The sequence below is a fragment of the Balaenoptera ricei genome, chromosome 9 (genome assembly GCF_028023285.1).
Source record: "Balaenoptera ricei isolate mBalRic1 chromosome 9, mBalRic1.hap2, whole genome shotgun sequence".
In the NCBI taxonomy this organism is placed as follows: Eukaryota; Metazoa; Chordata; class Mammalia; order Artiodactyla; family Balaenopteridae; genus Balaenoptera; species Balaenoptera ricei.
The window spans coordinates 107,784,271-107,801,589 of NC_082647.1; the positions used below are offsets into that span (position 1 = coordinate 107,784,271).

General features: G+C 61.2%; 2 protein-coding genes across 5 annotated transcripts; one reads left to right on the forward strand and one right to left on the reverse strand.

The window, feature by feature from the left end:
* Positions 1-168: 168 nt before the first annotated feature.
* Positions 169-12,543, forward strand: DBNL (drebrin like). 4 transcript variants are annotated; one of them, XM_059934312.1, is made up of 13 exons: positions 169-342; positions 3,980-4,035; positions 5,844-5,956; positions 6,567-6,641; positions 7,646-7,792; positions 8,573-8,650; positions 8,974-9,125; positions 9,239-9,287; positions 9,660-9,753; positions 10,351-10,446; positions 10,549-10,661; positions 10,910-11,006; positions 11,488-12,543. In XM_059934312.1, the coding sequence occupies exons 1-13, from the start codon at positions 260-262 to the stop codon at positions 11,625-11,627; spliced, it is 1,293 nt and encodes a 430-aa protein (XP_059790295.1). In that variant the 5' UTR covers positions 169-259; the 3' UTR covers positions 11,628-12,543. The 4 variants fall into 4 exon arrangements, with proteins under 4 accessions (XP_059790295.1, XP_059790296.1, XP_059790297.1 ...); XM_059934313.1 differs by having other exon boundaries at positions 9,242-9,287; XM_059934314.1 differs by lacking the exon at positions 5,844-5,956 and having other exon boundaries at positions 253-342.
* An 830-nt stretch (positions 12,544-13,373) lies between these two features.
* Positions 13,374-15,831, reverse strand: PGAM2 (phosphoglycerate mutase 2). The gene is made up of 3 exons (XM_059934316.1): positions 15,307-15,831; positions 15,035-15,215; positions 13,374-13,583 (listed from the first exon to the last, which is right to left on the reverse strand). The coding sequence occupies exons 1-3, from the start codon at positions 15,718-15,720 to the stop codon at positions 13,417-13,419; spliced, it is 762 nt and encodes a 253-aa protein (XP_059790299.1). The 5' UTR covers positions 15,721-15,831; the 3' UTR covers positions 13,374-13,416.
* Positions 15,832-17,319: the final 1,488 nt, after the last annotated feature.

The following is a 17,319-nucleotide window of genomic DNA, read 5'->3' on the forward strand; positions in this document are numbered from 1 at the left end:
CCCTCCCTCCACCCCCTCATCCAGCTGTCTGCAGACTGCGACCCACACGCGGGGCCCAACTCCCCAGCAGCCCTAGGCGTGTAGAGACACGCCTAGCCAGTACTCGGCCCGCTCACCCTGGCCCCGCCTGCACGGCTTCCGCTTCCGGCCGTAGGGGCGGGGCTTCCGGCCGACGGGCGGGGCGTGGGGCCGCCTTGGGCGGCCCGGGCCCGGAAGCGGCGGCGGTGGCGGCTGCGGCGCGGACACCGCGGGGTTGGCCATGGCTGTGAACTTGAGCCGGAACGGGCCGGCGCTGAAGGAGGCCTACGAGCAAGTGGTCAACGAGAAGTCCCCGACCGACTGGTGGGCGCCGAGGCGGCCTGGGGCGGGCCGGGAGCGGGCTGGGGCCAGGGGAGCCAGGGGGCGCGGAGCCGTGTCTGCCCCGCACCTGCGCCACACCCCGGGGGGAGCGGTCCCCACCCTGTCTCCCCTTGCCCCACCGTGCGTGGGCAGGTTAAACCCGGCGTGGGGGTCCGGTGAGTCCCCAGCCCTTCCGCTCCGCTGGCCACCGGTCTCGGCCCTGCGGGCCTCGTTGATGCATCGTGTTCCTGGCTGTGCTTGAGTGCTTCGCCAGGTTCTCCTTTCTTGCCCGGGGACTTCCCTGGACAAAGGGGCCCTCCACAGCCCTCCTTGAGAAAGCGGAAGCTGCGCCCGGCTTCTTCCAAACGCTGTGCTCAGGGATGGGACTCTGAGGGTGGTCTGGCAGCCTTGCTTTGGAGATGTCAAGCAGGAAGGTGGAGGGGTTTAAGGCCCTGGTTCCCTGTGAATATGTATTTGAGAACCTCCCTTTCTCCAAGAAGAACATACTTCATATTCCTGAGCCATGGGGAGATGAAGGAAAGGACGATGCTGGTTATGTGTTTGGAAAAAGGTCCCATCTCCCCTCCACCTCCCAGGGACATCCTTTCCTAGGCTGTCGGTGTTAGGGGCTTTATCGTACTGGCAGCCTGGATCTGAAGTCTCTGGGAGAGCCCGGGGCAGCCCTCACATAGGGTCAGCTGTCTGTCCTGCAACTAGGGTTGCTTTTTGCATGGTAATTCTCTGTTACCTTCCTTTTTGCTTAAATTGTGTTCACTGACCAGCTTTGAGAACTTGTACTTCCAAGAAGTATGCTGAGTACGATGGAGTAAGGTGACCAGCTTTGGGGCGGGAGCCTTTTCCCATTGCCTAGGGAGGGGCCCTCTGGGCGCGGCTGAGCTACTGTGGCTCTCTCCACTTGTCAGGTGCTACTGCTTTCGCGTGTCTGCTTTCCCTGGTGCCCAGCACAGAGCGGCTTTTGTACAGTGTACTGTTGTGACACTGAGGACATTGTTGCCTTGCCTTGCCTTCACCCCCAGGCCTTTTAGGGAAGAGCTTCAGGACACCAGCTGCCTGGGTCTGCAGAATCTCTGGGGCCACGTCGATGTGGGCAGGTCCCCATTCACTAGCTGAAAAAATATCTAGACCCATGTCACTTCCCTGCTTAAGCTCTGCAGTGGCTTCCTGTTGCATCATAAACACAGCCTGGACTCTTTGCCATGGCCGACAGGCTCCTGACCGCCCCTCCTGTTTACCGTGCTGTGGTCACACCTGTTTACCACCCCTCTAGCTTGCTTTCTTTTCCTTAAACTTGCAAAGCTGTTTTCTCCTCACAGGCCTTGTTCTTTCTGCTTCCTCTGCCTGGAGCGCCTTTCCACATCATCCTAGGGGGCTCTCCAAACTTCCTTTCTCAGCTCTGATGTTGCCGTTCTGGGGAGGCCTTTCCGAACTCCTGCCTCCGTGGCTGTAGTCACATTTTCCCATCTCCCTGGCTGACTGCCTTCAGGCATGCACCAGACACCCTCACCGATTTTCTTGTCACCTTTGCTCTTCACCAGAAAGGGTGGGGTGGTCCCCACCTCTGTCCCTGATGTAGGGGTACTGAGAGCGGTGCGGAAAAAGTGGCAGAGGATATCAGAGCAAGAAGAGGTGCTCTCCGGTTTGGCGGGTCGTAAAAAGCTCCGCGTGCAGAGTGGGTGCATTGGGCCAGGCCCTGGAGCCGGGTGGGATGGACAGCGGCTGCAGCATCAGCTCTCCGTGCCGGCCCTCTCTCCTGGCTCCCCCAGGTTGTTCTTCCCCTGGGTCGTGGCGTGTCTGCTCGCTTCCTGCACCCACTGCACTATCTGACAGTACGTTAGTGTTGGTGCGCGTGTGCGTGTGTGTTTTGTGTGTCTCCCATTAGAAAGTAAGTTCCGCGGGCAGGGCCTCTTAGGGATTATCTGTGGCTGCATTCCCATCGCTAGCAAGCCGCAGGTTCTCAGATTAGGCTTTTGGCAAGTGACTGAATTACAAGATGCCCAGTGCCCCATACTCCTTGTGCTATATGCCTGCACAAGCCAACGCACCATTTTTTTTTTTTCATGTCGGTTTGAAAGAAGGGTTGTTTGATTGAATGTGGGGTGAGCCTCTGAACCGGGAACATTCAGGAAGGTGGCTCAGGCTGGAGCCCAGGGTGGAGGGGAATGAAGTCAGAGGGGTAGGTGGCAGGCACGGAGCGTGGCCTTTGCTAGCCGCTGGATCCCTTCTTGGAAGAGCTAAGCTGAGCAGCCGTCTCTGTTTCTTGCTGCTGGTCCGGTGCCCCTGTCTTCTGCAGCCAGGGGCTTCTTGCCTCCAGGAGGAAGGCTGGTCAGGACTCTGGCCACCAGAGTCTGGATGTCTGCCACCACCCAAGTCTTCTTTTTCCCTGTTTTTCCTGAGTGTTTCTCTCCTTCTGCACTCTCTCCCCTCTGCTGGGAAGCAGTGGTTCTTTCCTGGCAGTCTGTGCTCCGTCCCAGCCAGATCTCTGGACCTGGGTCTAATTTCTTCTGACTTTCTCAGGCTTAGGCAGCTCTGCCCAGTGGCATTAGCGAGGCCCTGGGGAAGCTGAGTGGAAGTTGACATGGCTCCTGTCAGACTGTGGACCCTGGAGCTTCTGTCCGGCGCACCTCAGCAGGCCTGTGCCGTGGAGCGTGGGGAGATGATACCCCAGACCGGGTTTTGCCTTTGACTTGCTGTCCGGTGGATTAGCACCCTCACCTGGTGGTCTGCCGGCACTCCCTGGAGCTCAGCCGCCGCAGGGTTCATGCCGATGTCTGGGCTTCATGTGGACTGCTCAGAAGCCACCTATTCTAGAATGTTCTCTTTGAGTGACCTTTGTTCTGGTCAAGGGACCTTCCATGGCCCAGATTTAATACAGTTTCCCATAATTTATAAGCCCAAATCTTTACCAGAGTTCTTATGAATAATTAGGCTTATAGGAGAAGGGCGGTGTGACCTAGGGTCACCTGTGGAGACCTAAGGCTCTGCTAGATATAGCACTTGCCCAGACAGGGAGCCTGTCTTGTGAGGGGCCTGACTTCATGTTGAGTCATGGCCCCTGTGGTTTCCAAGGCCCTACGCAACCGATAAAAGCCTGTGTTTGCTGGAAGAGCCTCAGGCCAGGCGGACATGCTCCACCAACCTTTCAGCCTTCCCGGAAGACCACAGATAGATACAGGGTCATTGAAAATGCACGTATTTCTCCTTCCTGCTTCTCCTCGGGGTGCTTTGGTTTCAGGAATATGCGGGTATCTTTTGTTTGTTCAAATTCACATACATGGTAGCTAGGTGAGTATTTCACACATAAATGTGTAGAAGGTTGCCGTAAAACTTCACAGCTCAGTTTCCTTCCGAGTAGATGTATGCGCCCCGTCTCCGTAGGCTTGTCCTCACGACAGGCCGCTCTGGTAAGTCGGGCCAGCTGCAGCCGAGAAGGCTCAGCTCTGGGCGGCCCAGCGGCCTACTGAGATCCTGCCTTGTATACTTCAGAGTGGGGTCTGTGTCAGCCGACAGGGTTACCGTCCCGCTGAGCTCTTTGGGGTGCAGCGTGAAGCCTTGGTGGGCACAGTGGGGGCAGATGGTGACCAGGGCACTGGCTGTAGCGCCTGTTTGTGTTTTGTTTCAGGGCCCTCTTTACCTATGAAGGCAACAGCAATGACATCCGTGTGGCTGGCACGGGGGGTGAGTATGATCAAGCGAGGAAGCAGATGGGCTCTTACGGACCGTCAGGAGGCAGAAGCCCGGGAGGGAGGGTGAGGTGCGTGGAGGGGAGAGAGTCGTGACATCCGTGCTCCGTCTCTGCTGGCGTTTCGGCCGTCACGGCGGGAGGCGGGGCACTCAGGGTGCATCGGTGTCCCCTGCGTGTGGCGTGACTGCAGTGACACCCCCCCTGGCTAAGGGTGGGCCTACCCCTCATCAGCCTCATTCAGTGTTGAGGAATTCCCCGGTCCCCTGATGGGGCTGACTGCAGCCAGCCAGGCAGGACGGAGGCTTCCGCTGAGCAGTGTGGGCCCCCGGCATTCACAGCTCCTCCTGGCCGGCTTCGGGTTTCAGGCGTTTCTAAGTGAAAATACCTTCTCCTTGGCTTTCTCTGCCTGGTGGTGCAAGGCGGCACTGCTCTCTGTCCGTGTTGTAGTTGGGAAGAGCTGCCCTCTCCGGCTTGCAGGCAGCCCAAGGCCTGGCCTGGGCTGCAGCTGGGAGGGTGACAGTCCCGCAGAGCTGGGTGCTGGTGGTGGAGGAGGCGGTGCAGACACGTCCTTCCCTCTGTCCTCTTCCTGGTGGGCCGGGTCTCTGCAGGGCACACCCTCCCCCAGGAGAGGTCACATCAGGGCACACGGTCCGCTGGGACAGGGTGACCTGGAAAAGCGCTCCTCAAATACGGGGTGAAACTGCAGGCCCCCCACCTGATACCCCTGACTCCTCGTTCTCAAGGCCAGCTCACCTGACCTGAGTGACACGGCTTCACTGTTCAGCGCCTGTTCACTAGCGTGTTCTCTGCTTGCCCCATGAACGGTTCTGGTGACTTGTTGGTAGAAAACGTCTCCCTCTTTGGAGTGCCTCTCCTTGGTGGTCCTCTTTCTAGAGGGACTGCCACTGACGGTGGTCTCAGGTGCAGTGTGATGCCATAGGGGACTGAGAATTGCAGAGTTCAGCTGAGTTTCATACCACCATCCTCAGTGGTATTCACAGGCTCTGCTGTAAGAGCCCAGCGCAGGGCCTCGGGACTGCCCCAGGTTCCGTGGAGCCCTGTGGCTAAAATACCTGATCCAGGTCCTTCTCACAGTCTGAGGGGGTTTGGGATACCTGATGAGAACCCAAAACTCTAGTACATGCTGGGGCTCACAGCCTGAGTGTCAGGGGAGAACGGCATTCCTGGGCCCCATCACTCCCTTATCCCTACTCAGAGAGTCTCAGAGCTGAGGCCCTATATGGCGGGAAGTTAACTTCTGCTTGGGACCCTCTGGGTGGCCCTGGAGTCTGAGCAGACGTGGGTAAGGGCAGGGTGACTCACGTCAGGCCGTTTTTCCAGGGCGGTTTGTGGAGTCCAGGCAATGGTAAAATTGTTGCAGAGCCCCTCCATTTGGAGGTCTGGTGCCTGCCTGGTTTGTAGCATAAATGACATTTTTACTTCCAGAATTACCTGTGGGTTTACAGGAGTGGTTTTTAGACTAGTGTGGCTTAAAAAATCACCTGAGGTGCCTTTCCTTCCTTCCTCCCTCCCTCCCTTCCTTCGTCTTCATTGCTTCTTAGGGGCTTTCTCTCGTTGTGGTGAGCGGGGCTGAGGTGCTTTTCACAAATGCAGATCCTGGGTCCCATCCAGTTCTCGTAAGTCAGCTTAGTGCGGGTAGGCCTAGGAATCTGATTCAGATGCAGATGGGGCTGAGGACCCTGGTTTAGAGGCAGCTGGGGTTTCCTTTCCTGAGGGACTAGGTGCCAGGGTGGGCGTGGGGTGCCTGGCCTGCCCCTGACTCTCCTTGTGACTGCTGCAGAGGGGGGCCTGGAGGAAATGGTGGAGGAGCTCAACAGTGGGAAGGTGATGTACGCCTTCTGCAGAGTGAAGGACCCCAACTCCGGCCTGCCCAAGTTTGTCCTCATCAACTGGGTATGTGGAACTTGAGGGCTTCCGAGTTCTCATCTAGGTGTGACCTGGAAAAACTCCCTTTTCTTCTTTCGTGCTTTGCCTTTTGTGACTGGAGCAGAAGAGGACTTGACTTTAGAACAGCTTGAATCTGGTGAATGAACAGAATAGTGGATTAATTCAGTGTGGCCCAAAGAATACCTGGGGCCTTGCTAGTGTAGAATTCACTGCTCCAGCCCAGAACTGCTCCTGTGCAGTGGAGTACACACAGCCACAGGACAGTCACGTTCTTGTCCCCTTCAGGTAGTCACCCTGAGGGAGCAGAGTGCCTGGATAAGGGCTGGGAGGGCGCTGGGAGTGTAGGACGGGGGCTCTCATGAAGCGGAGCCCCCGGGTGGGGACTAGGGAGTTCTAAGGCAGCGCCCCACAGTGGACGCTGGCGACCGTCCTGCTCCAAGAGCCTCCCCGACTCGGGGGTGTGGGGGCTCACCGTGTCCTCTGCTTTGGGGTTGTGGTTTGCTCCTTCCCGGGACACAGGGAAACTGCCGAGTCCCTGGAGTGGGCAGTGGCTTTGCGGGGAGTCCTGGGTCACACCGAGGAACTGGCGGCTCATGCTGCGTGTGTTGTGTTGCAGACCGGCGAGGGCGTGAATGACGTGCGGAAGGGAGCGTGCGCCAACCACATCAGCACCATGGCCAGCTTCCTGAAGGTGAGGGCTGCTCCGTGCAGGGCCTCGCAGAGTCCACCGGGTCCCGGGGTTCCAGGGTGTGAGTGAGCGGGCATCACAGCCGGAGGTGGAAGTGTGCCTCACGTCCCGATGCTGTGTCTGGACTTCAGGGCGTAGCCAGAGGCTGCTCTCCTCTTGCCCAGGAGGTAGCCAGGGCCACCTGCAAGCTGGCTTCAGCGGGAAGGAAGGGCGAAGGACCTTGAGGAGGCCCTGCTGGAGCTGGTCTTGGGGTGGGGCTAGGCCTTGGGTTGCATTTGTTTTATGAGCACAGACTTCTAGCAGTACTGGCAGGACTTGGAGGAGAAGGCGGGTTGCTTCTGCTCACAGCCTCAGCGTGCACCGTTCCTTTTAAGGCATTCTTTTCTAGTCCATTTCTGCACGTGTTTATTTCAGTCATCATGTAATGGAACCTTGTTTAATTTCAAAAGCATTTGTATCAAAAAGCATGTGTTGTTCACTTGTCAGCTAACTCTTTGCATTTCTTTGGTTACTGGCAAGGAGGCTCAGGACTTTGATTTCTGGTTCTGCCCACACTTCTTCAGATGCACCTCAGTTTCTCCATGTAGGAGCCGAAAGAGAAGGTCCCGAGCTTATTGGTATTTAGTAACAGCAAGGTCCTAGTTCTCACTTCTCAAGAAGAAATCAGTAACTTGCTTTCTGTAGAAAATGTGCTTGTTTCCAGGTGACTTTTAAGGTTGGATTTCATTCACTAGAAAGAAGCCCTTTAATGCCGGGGCTGTCTTGTAGCACCACAGAACAGGCCACAGCGTGGAGGGCAGGGGCCTCGCACGCAGGCTGGGACGAGAACGATGGCTTTCCCTCAGCTGGCTTTCCGGAGGCCTTGGGGAGAGCGTGCCTTGGTTCCTGGCAGGGTCTCCTGACCCTGAGCGCGGTGCAGCCGCTGTGCCGTGCGGACCGAGGTGTGCGGCCTGTCCTCTCCTGGGGTTGCGGTGCTTTTTGTTCATGAAGTGCCGCTCCTGCTGCAGGGGGCCCACGTGACCATCAACGCCAGGGCCGAGGAGGACGTGGAGCCCGAGTGCATCATGCAGAAGGTGGCCAGGGCCTCAGGGGCCAACTACACCTTCCACAGAGAGGGCAGCCGCTTCCAGGACACGGGCCCCCAGGCCCCAGTGGTGAGTGCTCTGTGGGCCCGAGGTGGCCGGGCAGGAGCGTGCAGTTCTAGCTGCCGGACCGATCAGACCCGCCCTCAGCGCTTGCTCCCTCGGGGGCTGGGCTCCCCCTGCCTGGCTTCCGGTCCTGGAGCCGGACTGCGGTGCAGACGGTGACCCCGAGCCGGACAGGAGCAAGGGCTGCCTCCTGGTGAGGCGGGTGCTGGTGGGCATGAGGCATGGCCTTTGACCCTGCCTGGTAGTTCCAGAGCCTCTTATGTGTGGTCAGAGGTTCTCTGCAGGGAAATTCCGTCCACCCTCCAGGCCATGGCCCCAGAGTGTCCTGTGCCGCCCTGGACGCTGGTTGCTTTGGAGAAACTTCTGGTGGTGGACAGGGCAGGCCCCTCTGAGTTGTGGGCACACGGACGCCTGTGGGCCTGTGGTCTGGTGCGGGATGGGAGCTGGGGTTCTTGGAGACCCTGGGGGTGCTGCCGTGGCAGTCAGCTGTCTGAGGGGCCCCTGTCCAGAGGCCTGCCTCAGAACTGCCCCGCCTCCAGGACTCTCAGGCAGGCCAAGGGGCCTTTCCTGCCTTGGCTTCCATCCGCAGGGGCCTGGTGCAGTGTTGTCCGGGGCTGAGCTTCCCCACTTGCAGTTTCCAGGGCCTTTCACGCCCTCTAGGTATCAGCCTCCTCAAGGGTCACTGGGCCAGGCACCACTCCCTCTGCCAGGTGCCATCCTAACAGTTCTTACCTGCGTTCTGTGCGCCTGTCAATGACCCTGTAGTGACTTCCCCGTCCCCCTCAGGGCTCTGTGTACCAGAAGACCAACGCTGTGTCTGAGATCAAAAGAGTTGGCAAAGACAGCTTCTGGGCCAAAGCAGAGGTAAGTGTCGCCCAGGGCATGAGGATGAGAGCTGGCATTTGGTCTGGTCCTGTGTGCACCAGCCAGGAAATGGTTTACTTGCTGTGTCTCAGTTTTTCTTACAATAAGCTCATAGAACAGATGTCCCTGGTAGCACCCACGTGCAGATGGTTGAACTGAGGGTTAGAGGCGTTAGGGAACAAGGCCAGTGAGTGCTGCTGTAGAGCCCACGCTTGACCACGGCCCGTGCAGGCTGCCTGCGTAGGCCGGGGGTGGGAGGGCGGGTCCACGCGGCCGGCAGCGCAGAGGCCGAGTGGGGCAGCCGCCCGCGGCTCTCCCTGCAGAAGGAGGAGGAGAACCGCAGGCTGGAGGAGAAGCGGCGGGCGGAGGAGGAGCGCCAGCGGCTGGAGCAGGAGCGCCGAGAGCGGGAGCTGCGCGAGGCCGCGCTCCGGGAGCAGCGCTATCAGGGGCAGGGCGGCGAGGCCGGGCCCCAGAGGTGAGGCGGGGCTGCCCCGGGACCTTCTCTCCTCCTCCCTAGGAGCGTCCCCCAGGGGCAGGTGAGGGGGGCGCCCGAGGCCGGGCCATAGCTCTTCCCTCTGCCCCTCCCAGCAGGAAGTGGGAGCCGCGTGAAGCGCTTTCAAGGAACAGAGAGGAGCAGGTGAGTCTTGGACGCCCCCACCTTGAGGGGCCAAAGGGACGCACGCGGGTCCCCGGGGCGGGGCGTGTGGGTCCCTCCAGATACGCACACCCTGCCCAGCAGACCTGGGGGAGGGGCTTACTGGGAGGGGCCTGCAGCCTGCTGGGGCAGATTAGAACGTGGGACACGTGGTGTGTCAGGGCCGTCAGTGGAGAGGAGAGCCACGGGCAGAAGCTCAGCCCGGCACGGACCTCCGCCTGGTCCTGGCAGAGGCCTGTGAGCCCCTCAGCTTTGGTGTTTTGCTTCCTGACCCCCTGCACAGCTGCAGGGAGCCGGGCAGGCCGATGGCTCCCGGATCCTCATTCACTGCCGGCTCCGTGCGCGCTCCTTCAGGAGCCTGTCTGTCCACAGCCAGCACACCCACGGGAGATTTTCAAGCAGAAGGAGAGGGCCGTGTCCACCACGTCCACCTCCAGCCCCCAGCCAGGTGAGACTTCCCTCTGCGCCCAGCTGTGAGGCAGGGGAAGGCTGAAGGGGAGCCTGGGGTCCCAGGGCAGGGCCCCCTGACTTAGAGACAGACGTATCAGAAGGTGAAAGGGATGAGTAAGGAGAGCCCATGCTCATGAGGGTCGCTTCTGGCACGGGAGCCGGGGACCCAGGTGTCCCCTTCCTGCTCTTGACCTGGTGGGACAGGAGGGGCCGTGTGTGGCTCTAGAGTGGACACCCTCCAGTCCCGGCCCTGTAAGACCCCCGACGTTGGGCTGTTGGCTGGGTCTCAGGGACCTGCATCAGTCACCTCTCTGGCCCCCAAAGGCTATATCGGACTGCACTGCTGGTCTGCTCTCCAGCACTGCACACGACCCCCAAGGGGCTGCTTGGAGTGTACGATGTGTGTGTGACGTGTGTACAGCGGGTGGTGTTCCTGCAGCTGCTGCATGTCTCCGTTCGCTCCCTGCGTGACAGCCGCCGTCCCAGAACAGGTCCACCCTCCGGGCAGCGCAGGGCACAGAAGGGGCAGAGAGGGCTCGGTTCTAACCCCCTTTCCAGCAGTGTGACGTCTTCAGTGTTTACCGTTGGTTTGCAGGCAAGCTGAGGAGCCCCTTCCTGCAGAAGCAGCTCACCCAGCCGGAGAGCCCCCTCAGCAGAGAGTCAGCTCACGCCACCTCAAGGCCTGGGGCAGGCAAGGCTCTCGGCTGCCCTGTGGGGGGTTGGGGGTGGGAGGGAGACGTGGCGTGTCCTCTCCCCTCCCCTGGCTCAGAGTGGGCCGTGTCCTCCCGTGCAGATCTCCGCGAGGAGCCGGCGCCCAGCGCCCCTCCGTGCTCGGTGCCGGTGGAAGAGGAGGCCGTGTACGAGGAGCCCCCAGAGCAGGAGACCCTCTACGAGGAGCCGCCAGTGGTGGGTTCTCTGCAGCAGGGCAGATGTGTGAAGGGCCCGCGTGCCCAGAAACGCGCTCCTTGGCCGTGCCCATCACGGGATGCCTGACTTTTCCGTGGCGCACTACCTGTGAATTACCTTGTTTAATTTTGGAGCATCCTGTGCCCCGTGTGCCCTCCCCGCAAGTCTGCCGTGAGCCCTGGTCACAGGCAGGGTTGAATCTGGGTAACCACGATCCCAGACTTTTCTTCTTTCCCATCCGTGGGCAGGTGCAGCAGCAAGATACCAGCTCTGAGCGCATTGACCACTACCCGGGGCTGAGTGGGAAAGGGCTCTGTGCCCGGGCCCTGTATGACTACCAGGCAGGTAACGTGCTGCAGCTCTGCCACCTCAAACCACGGGGCCCAAGATCAGGAGGCAGGATTTGCGGACTCCCTCAAGGGGATAGCCCCGGGGCGTGTCGGAAGTGAAGACAGGAGGGTGAGGAGGGAGAGGGGGTGGGTGCCCTGCCCAGCTCAGGCCTCCCCACGTGCTCCGGGCAGCTACTTGCTGTCCACTGGTGTGAATCCCAGTTGCCCGCCTTGTTCTAGTGCCAGGAAGTGTGACCAGAGAAGAGGGGCCAGGCCTGGATGCCGGTGCCCGTGCTGGCCCTGGGTAGAGGCCTCGGGGAGCAGGCTGATGTGTGGAAGTGCTGTTCTCCAGCCTTTTGCTGGGACACTGAGCGCAGGGCCAGGCCCTGTAGGAAGGTGTGTACTGGGGGAATGGCCACAGGAGCGGCATCAGGACAGGCTGAGGGCTGGCTGTCCCAGAGCCCTCAGCGCCGCATCTGGGCTCCCCTTCTTTGCAGCCGATGAGACCGAGATCTCCTTTGACCCCGAGAACCTCATCACGGGCATTGAGGTGATTGACGAAGGCTGGTGGCGTGGCTATGGGCCAGACGGCCACTTTGGCATGTTTCCCGCCAACTACGTGGAGCTCATTGAGTAAGGACCCCTGACTGCCGGCCGAAGCCGAGGGCTGTCCTTCCCTTCCCCACCCAGATGTGATTTCCTTGTTGCTGGAAGAGGTGGCGTGAGGGTTGTGTACGGCACTTTTCTAGGAATGGGATCCCCTGATGAGGGCAGGCCCTCGGGCTCCCTCTGGCTTGGGTGGCTCGGCCTCTGTTGCCCCAAATGCAGCAATAACCTGGTGATCTCCAAACGCACTTCCAACAGCTTCCCAAGTCCTCCCAACCAGCCTGGTCCTTGACCCCCAACAGAAGACATTGAGCCAAGCCCTGCCCAGGGCCAGCCTCTCAGTGACCTCTTCCCAAGGAGTATGGCACTGCCAGTCTCTGGGGGTGGGTCTGAGCAGGGGCATCTAGAGGTCTCCTTCTGCACTTGCCTTTTTTTCCTTTTCCTCTTGGCTTTAAGGGACGGTGTCTATAGCTATCAGTGACCCTTGGGAACAGTGAACTTAGAGTTTATGACCAAAGTCAGAGTGGGTCATGACAGTTTTGGTAGCAGTCTTTCTGGAACCTGCTCTGTGCTCCCCATTTCTCTGTCCCTCTTCCTGGGCTCTGGGCAGTGGAGATAGGGACAACCAAGCCCCCATCTAAGTACGTGAAGGAAGAGGTGAAAACATCAACAGACACTGCGTGTCCTTCCACGTGGCTCGCTCTTGTCTGCTGGCCCCGGTGTGCACCTCAGTTGATACGGTTTAGAGAAAGTAACCATGGTGGCCTGTTCCTACTGTCTTTCCTTCTTTCTGCCCCAGCCCACCCGTGTCTGCTTCTGGAGTAAGAATTGCCCCACGCGGCCCTAGCTCCGAGCCCTCCTGTTGTAGCCCTCACGTGTGCACCCTCAGACCCCTGACCAACCCTTAGCCATCTGGAAGAGGCATAAAGGTCAACGTGTGACTGCAAGTCAGCCGCCCGCGTTTCAGTTCCGTGGGAGGGGCCGAGGGCCACGCTGATCCATGCCACGGGGAGCCTCCGCCCACGCAGGACAGCCAGCGTGCACGCGCGGCTGGAGTGAGGCACCTGCACCCGCTGAGCGTGCGGGGAGTTAAGCTCTCGTGCTCTGGGAGGCGCCAGGTGGAAGCAGCTGGGGGCAAAGGATGCGCTGCGGAGGCCGTCGGCCCAGGTGGTGGCCAGCCCCGGCGCCCCCTCCCCACCTGGCTGCAGATGGCGTTTCCTGCCTTCTCAGGCTGAGCTGCGGGCGGGCCTCACCATGTCCTGATTTCTGAGGACAGCCTCCAGGGCCCACCCCAGCTGTCAAAGCCCCATGAATCAGGCATGGCCACCTGTGGGCTTGTCTGCCCCTGGACAAGGGGACACCCGTGGGGCAGGGCTCAGGGTACCACCTTGCCCTTCCCACCCTGGGGCTGCCAGGATGGTAGAGGACAACTAGTGTGAAGGAAGTGGTGTGTTGGCCACAGTCCTCGCTTGCCATGGGGAGGGCTGGGTCACTTGGACTCTCCCTAAGTGACGCTGGGCACTCGGATTTAGAGCAGGGTTACCAAGCGGCTCTTCCGCTCTGCGGGTCATCGTAGGGGCTTGCCAGGAGCCACCCGATAGCCGGGGATAGGGAGGCTCTTGGCCTCCGTGTTCCCGGGGTCCCCGCAACCAAGGGGGGAGGCTTGGGCAGGCAGCGGGGGCCCGGGGCGGTGTGTGTGGAATCCCGGGCTCCAGGCCCGCGGCGGAACCAGCCCTGAGCGAGCGCTGGGGGGCGGCGGCCTGGGGCCACACTGGCCTGAGGCAGTGAGAGGACGTGCCTTTATTGCCAGAGCCCACCCCTCACTTGGCCTTGCCCTGCGCAGCCACAGCTTCCATGGCCTTGCGCACGGTCTCCTCGTCACCCAGGAAGCGCATGGGCTTGGTGGGCTTCAGCGCCTGGTCCAGCTCGTACACGATGGGGATCCCCGTGGGCAGGTTCAGCTCCATGATGGCCTGGTCCGACATCCCTGGGCCGGAGGAACAGGGTCCTCAGCCCTCCCAGCCTGACAGCCAGCCAGCCAGCCACCTGCTTGCTCGCGTTTAGCAGGCTGCGTGACCTTTACGGGCCACAGAGCTGTCTGCCAGGCGGCCGCCCTCCCACCCGACAGCACGGCCACAGAAGTGTGCCTCGAGAAGGTCAAGGCAGCACTAAGACAGCAGCCGACAGAAATAGCTGTGGTGAGCCGAGGACCTCGCTCCGGCCCGAGCTGTCCTCATCTGGGGTGACGCCATCGGCCCCCCTGGCCCAACGGGAACTCTGCTCAGACTGGTGGGTGTTTGGGGTCAGGAAAGACCTTAACCACTTGGCTTCTAGAGAGTTCTAGTTTCTGGACATCCTAAGCAGAGGAGCAGCAGTGCCCCTGAGAAAGGGGGTGGGATAGGGACAGCGAGAAGCGTTGCCCGTGGCCGGGGGGGACGGGGGGCCCTGCCAGGTGAAAAGAGTTTTCTGTGGAAACCCGACCCAGCCCTGCTGGCCTCCCACAGACCTGGCCTGGAATAGCAGCTCGACCTTTGGTATTCCTGTCACCCCGCCCACCCCGCTGGTGCAGGGAGGCCTTAAGGAAACATGCTCTGGGCAGTGGCAGACCCCACTCACGTTTGCCTCGGTGCCTTCGTTTCTCCTAGGCCAGGCCGCAGGGAGCCCCCAGAAGGGAGGGCAGGTGCTCTTTCCACCTGCTAGGCTCAGCGCTAGCCGTGAGGCGTCTGTGTGCGCTCGGCCTCAGAACGGCGGACGGGGGCTTCCGTGGAGGAAGCCTGTCATGCTGGGAGGGGTTGCCCCCCTTTTCGTGGAAGCCGAGCTAGGAACCTAAGGTCTCTGGCGTTCTCCGCACCCTGCACCCTTCTTTTGACTAGTCTTTGCCCCGAGTGGGTGTGAGCTGGGGTGCGGGCAGGGCGCCACCCTCAGTCCCTTATCCAGCAGCCGCCAGTGAAGTGACTTGACCAGGGTCACTCAGCAAGCTGGGATTTAGAGCCAGGTGGCCCTACCTCTTCAGGGGTGGGTGTCCTTGGGCAAGAGGCCACCCCCGGGCCTTCCCTCCTCCCACCCGAGGCTTGTGTTTGGGAAGCCAGGCCAGCTGTGGACCCCTGTGCAGGACCTGGGCCCTGGGTCAGTGGCGGCACACGTTTTCACCCAGAATCTTCAGAAGGAGACTCACGTTACACAGTGTCCCAGGACACACGGCAATGGAGATTCCTTTTTTACAGAGCTGGATTTTTAAGTGGTTTCTCGCGCCTCCCAGTCCGGTTCACAGTGTGGAAGCCCTGCCCTGCCCAGGTGCCGATGCCCGCGAAGCTGCCTCAGCGAGGCGGCCGGCCCTTTTACGAAACGAGCAGCTGGGGGCTCGCTGGCTCAGGGGAACGTGTCACCCCCCCCCCCCACCCCTGCCCATACCCTGTGTGAGGACGGGACGGGCCTCACCTTCCAGGTGCTTCACGATGCCCCGCAGGCTGTTCCCGTGGGCTGCGATGAGCACCCTCTTGCCGGCCTTGATCTGGGGGGCGATCTCGTCATTCCAGAAGGGCAGGGCCCGGGCGATGGTGTCCTTGAGGCTCTCTCGCGTGGGCAGCTCCCCCGGCTTCAGGCCTGCGTAGCGACGCTCCTGGGGGCGTCCATGCCGCTGCTCACTCCCCAGCCCGGGCCCCCGTCCCCAGACCCCCCCGCCCCCCCCGCCCCGCCCCCCAGCCGCTCACCTTGCTGATGCAGCTGTAGTAGGGGTGCGTCTCATCCATGGGGGGCGGAGGGATGTCAAAGGAGCGCCTCCAGATCTTCACCTGCTCCTCCCCGTGCTTGGCGGCCGTCTCCGCCTTGTTGAGGCCAGTGAGACCCCCGTAGTGCCGCTCGTTGAGGCGCCAGGTGCGCACCACGGGCAGCCACATCTGGTCCGTCGTGTCCAGGATGGTCCAGAGGGTGTGGATGGCCCTCTTCAGCACCGACGTGTAGCAGATGTCAAATTCCATCTTCGCGTCCTTGATGGCGTGGGCCCCCCTCTTGGCCTCCTCAGCCCCCTTCTCGCTCAGCTCCGCGTCGAACCAGCCGCAGAAGCGGTTCTCCTGGTTCCAGGTGCTCTCGCCGTGCCGAACCATCACGAGGGGGTGGGTGGGCATGGCGGCGGCGGCGGAGGGCACCCGCGGGCTCCGGGCAGGGACAGGTGGCCCCCGGGCGCCCCCAGCTTTATAACGGTCTGGCCCCAGCCCCCGCCCCAGCCAACTGCCAGTCAGCGTTCCAGGGCTGACGGGCGGCAGCAGGTGGCCGGCAGCAGAGCCGGGTGGCAGGCAGGCCGAGAGCCGCACTGCAAAAACGGCCCCGTCAGCCACCAGTCCCCACGTGCCCAGAGCCCGGGCTGGGCGGGGCTGCCGAGCAGGGCCGGGCAGGAAGGCAGAAGTCCGGGCCTCCAGCAAGCCTGAGAAGGGGGCTAGCGGGAACAGGAGGGCCGGCCGGGAAAGACTCCCCCCGCGGTTGGGCCCCCGCCGCCCCGTCAGCCTGCTGCCAGCGCTCGGGGGCTGCCGCTGTCAGGCAGGGGCACGGGGAAATCCTGAGTGCTTTCTGCGAGTCCCTCGGCGCAACCGGGGACAAGCCTGCGTCTCGGGAAGTACGCTAGCCTGGTGTCAGAGGGAGCCAAGGGTCATGAGTACGCACGTGTGTCCAGCCACCCACATGTGCGTGCCTAGGTGCGCGTGCACGCGCTGCTCACGTCCTACTGCACGTACGCGTCCGTGTGCCTTGCGCGCACGTCTGTGTTGCATGTGTGCACACCTGCGTGCATACGTGTGAGCTGCCAGGAGGTTCCCCCTGGGGCGCTGTCCTGCTCCCCCATGATGCAGGGGGTCTGTATGTTGGCAGGGGACCTTCCCCGGGACTCCTGACCCCCCTCCGCAGGTCCCTCTGCCCTGGCAGACTCTGCGCCCCAGCCTTGCCCACAGGATGAGCCCTGTGGAGGCCTCTGGCTGACAGCCAGGCTTGGGGGGGGGGGGGCCGCTGTGCCGTCATCTCCACACAGGGGAGGAGGAAAGGTTGCTGTGGGCAGAGCGGGGGAGCTGGTGAGGACCGTAGCCCTGGGGAGAGGTCTGGCCTTGTGGGAGGTGGCAGCACTGTAGAGCAAGGGCTGAGCTGGGCAGAGCTGGGTTTCCAGGACAGCCAGGGGTAGCTGGGGGCCTGGCTGCTTGGGCCAGAGAGGAACAGGAGGTTTTCCGCTTTCGCATCCCTTTGTCAAGATCTTATCCACATGTGCCACACTCTCCCACCCTAGTTACCTTCACCCAAGCCAGGTTCATTCCTCCCAGCTGAAACCACCTTTGAAAAGAAAAAGAAAAATCCAGGATTCATGTCCCCAAGGAGCCCCAGAATCAGAGATACTGGTTATTAGGTCTGTGCCCAGCTTATCAGGAGCGCCCAGAGGTAGGCCGAGGTTGGGACTAGGGGGCAGTGTAGAGTTGGGTGCAGGCCCGGGACTTCTGCATTCAGGTTTTGGGGGACAAGGGCTACTGCGATCTGGGCTGTGAAGAAACGAAGCAGAGCGGCGGGGTCAAGATGCCAAGTTGCAGCTGCACCAGCAAAGAACCAATCCTCATAGAACAACAAACAAGTGTGTGGTAGAGAGGCATAGAGGGGCCGGGCCTTGTGTCCTGACGAATGGGAGTCACTGGAGAGTCTGAAGCATGGTTATATTGGAAAGTCACTTGCCGCTGTGGAGGCAGGATTGGAGG

What these genes read in the sequence shown, in the direction of transcription:
- DBNL (XM_059934312.1), top strand. Translation starts at nt 260, where the DNA reads ATGGCTGTGAACTTGAGCCGGAACGGGCCGGCGCTGAAGGAGGCCTAC. An exon ending in CGGGCCCCCAGGCCCCAGTG is followed by an intron (nt 7,793 to 8,572) that starts GTGAGTGCTCTG and finishes CGTCCCCCTCAG; the next exon opens with GGCTCTGTGTACCAGAAGAC. An exon ending in GGCGAGGCCGGGCCCCAGAG is followed by an intron (nt 9,126 to 9,238) that starts GTGAGGCGGGGC and finishes TGCCCCTCCCAG; the next exon opens with CAGGAAGTGGGAGCCGCGTG.
- PGAM2 (XM_059934316.1), bottom strand. Translation starts at nt 15,720, where the DNA reads ATGCCCACCCACCCCCTCGTGATGGTTCGGCACGGCGAGAGCACCTGG. An exon ending in ACTACAGCTGCATCAGCAAG is followed by an intron (nt 15,216 to 15,306) that starts GTGAGCGGCTGG and finishes GGACGCCCCCAG; the next exon opens with GAGCGTCGCTACGCAGGCCT. An exon ending in CATCGTGAAGCACCTGGAAG is followed by an intron (nt 13,584 to 15,034) that starts GTGAGGCCCGTC and finishes CCTCCGGCCCAG; the next exon opens with GGATGTCGGACCAGGCCATC.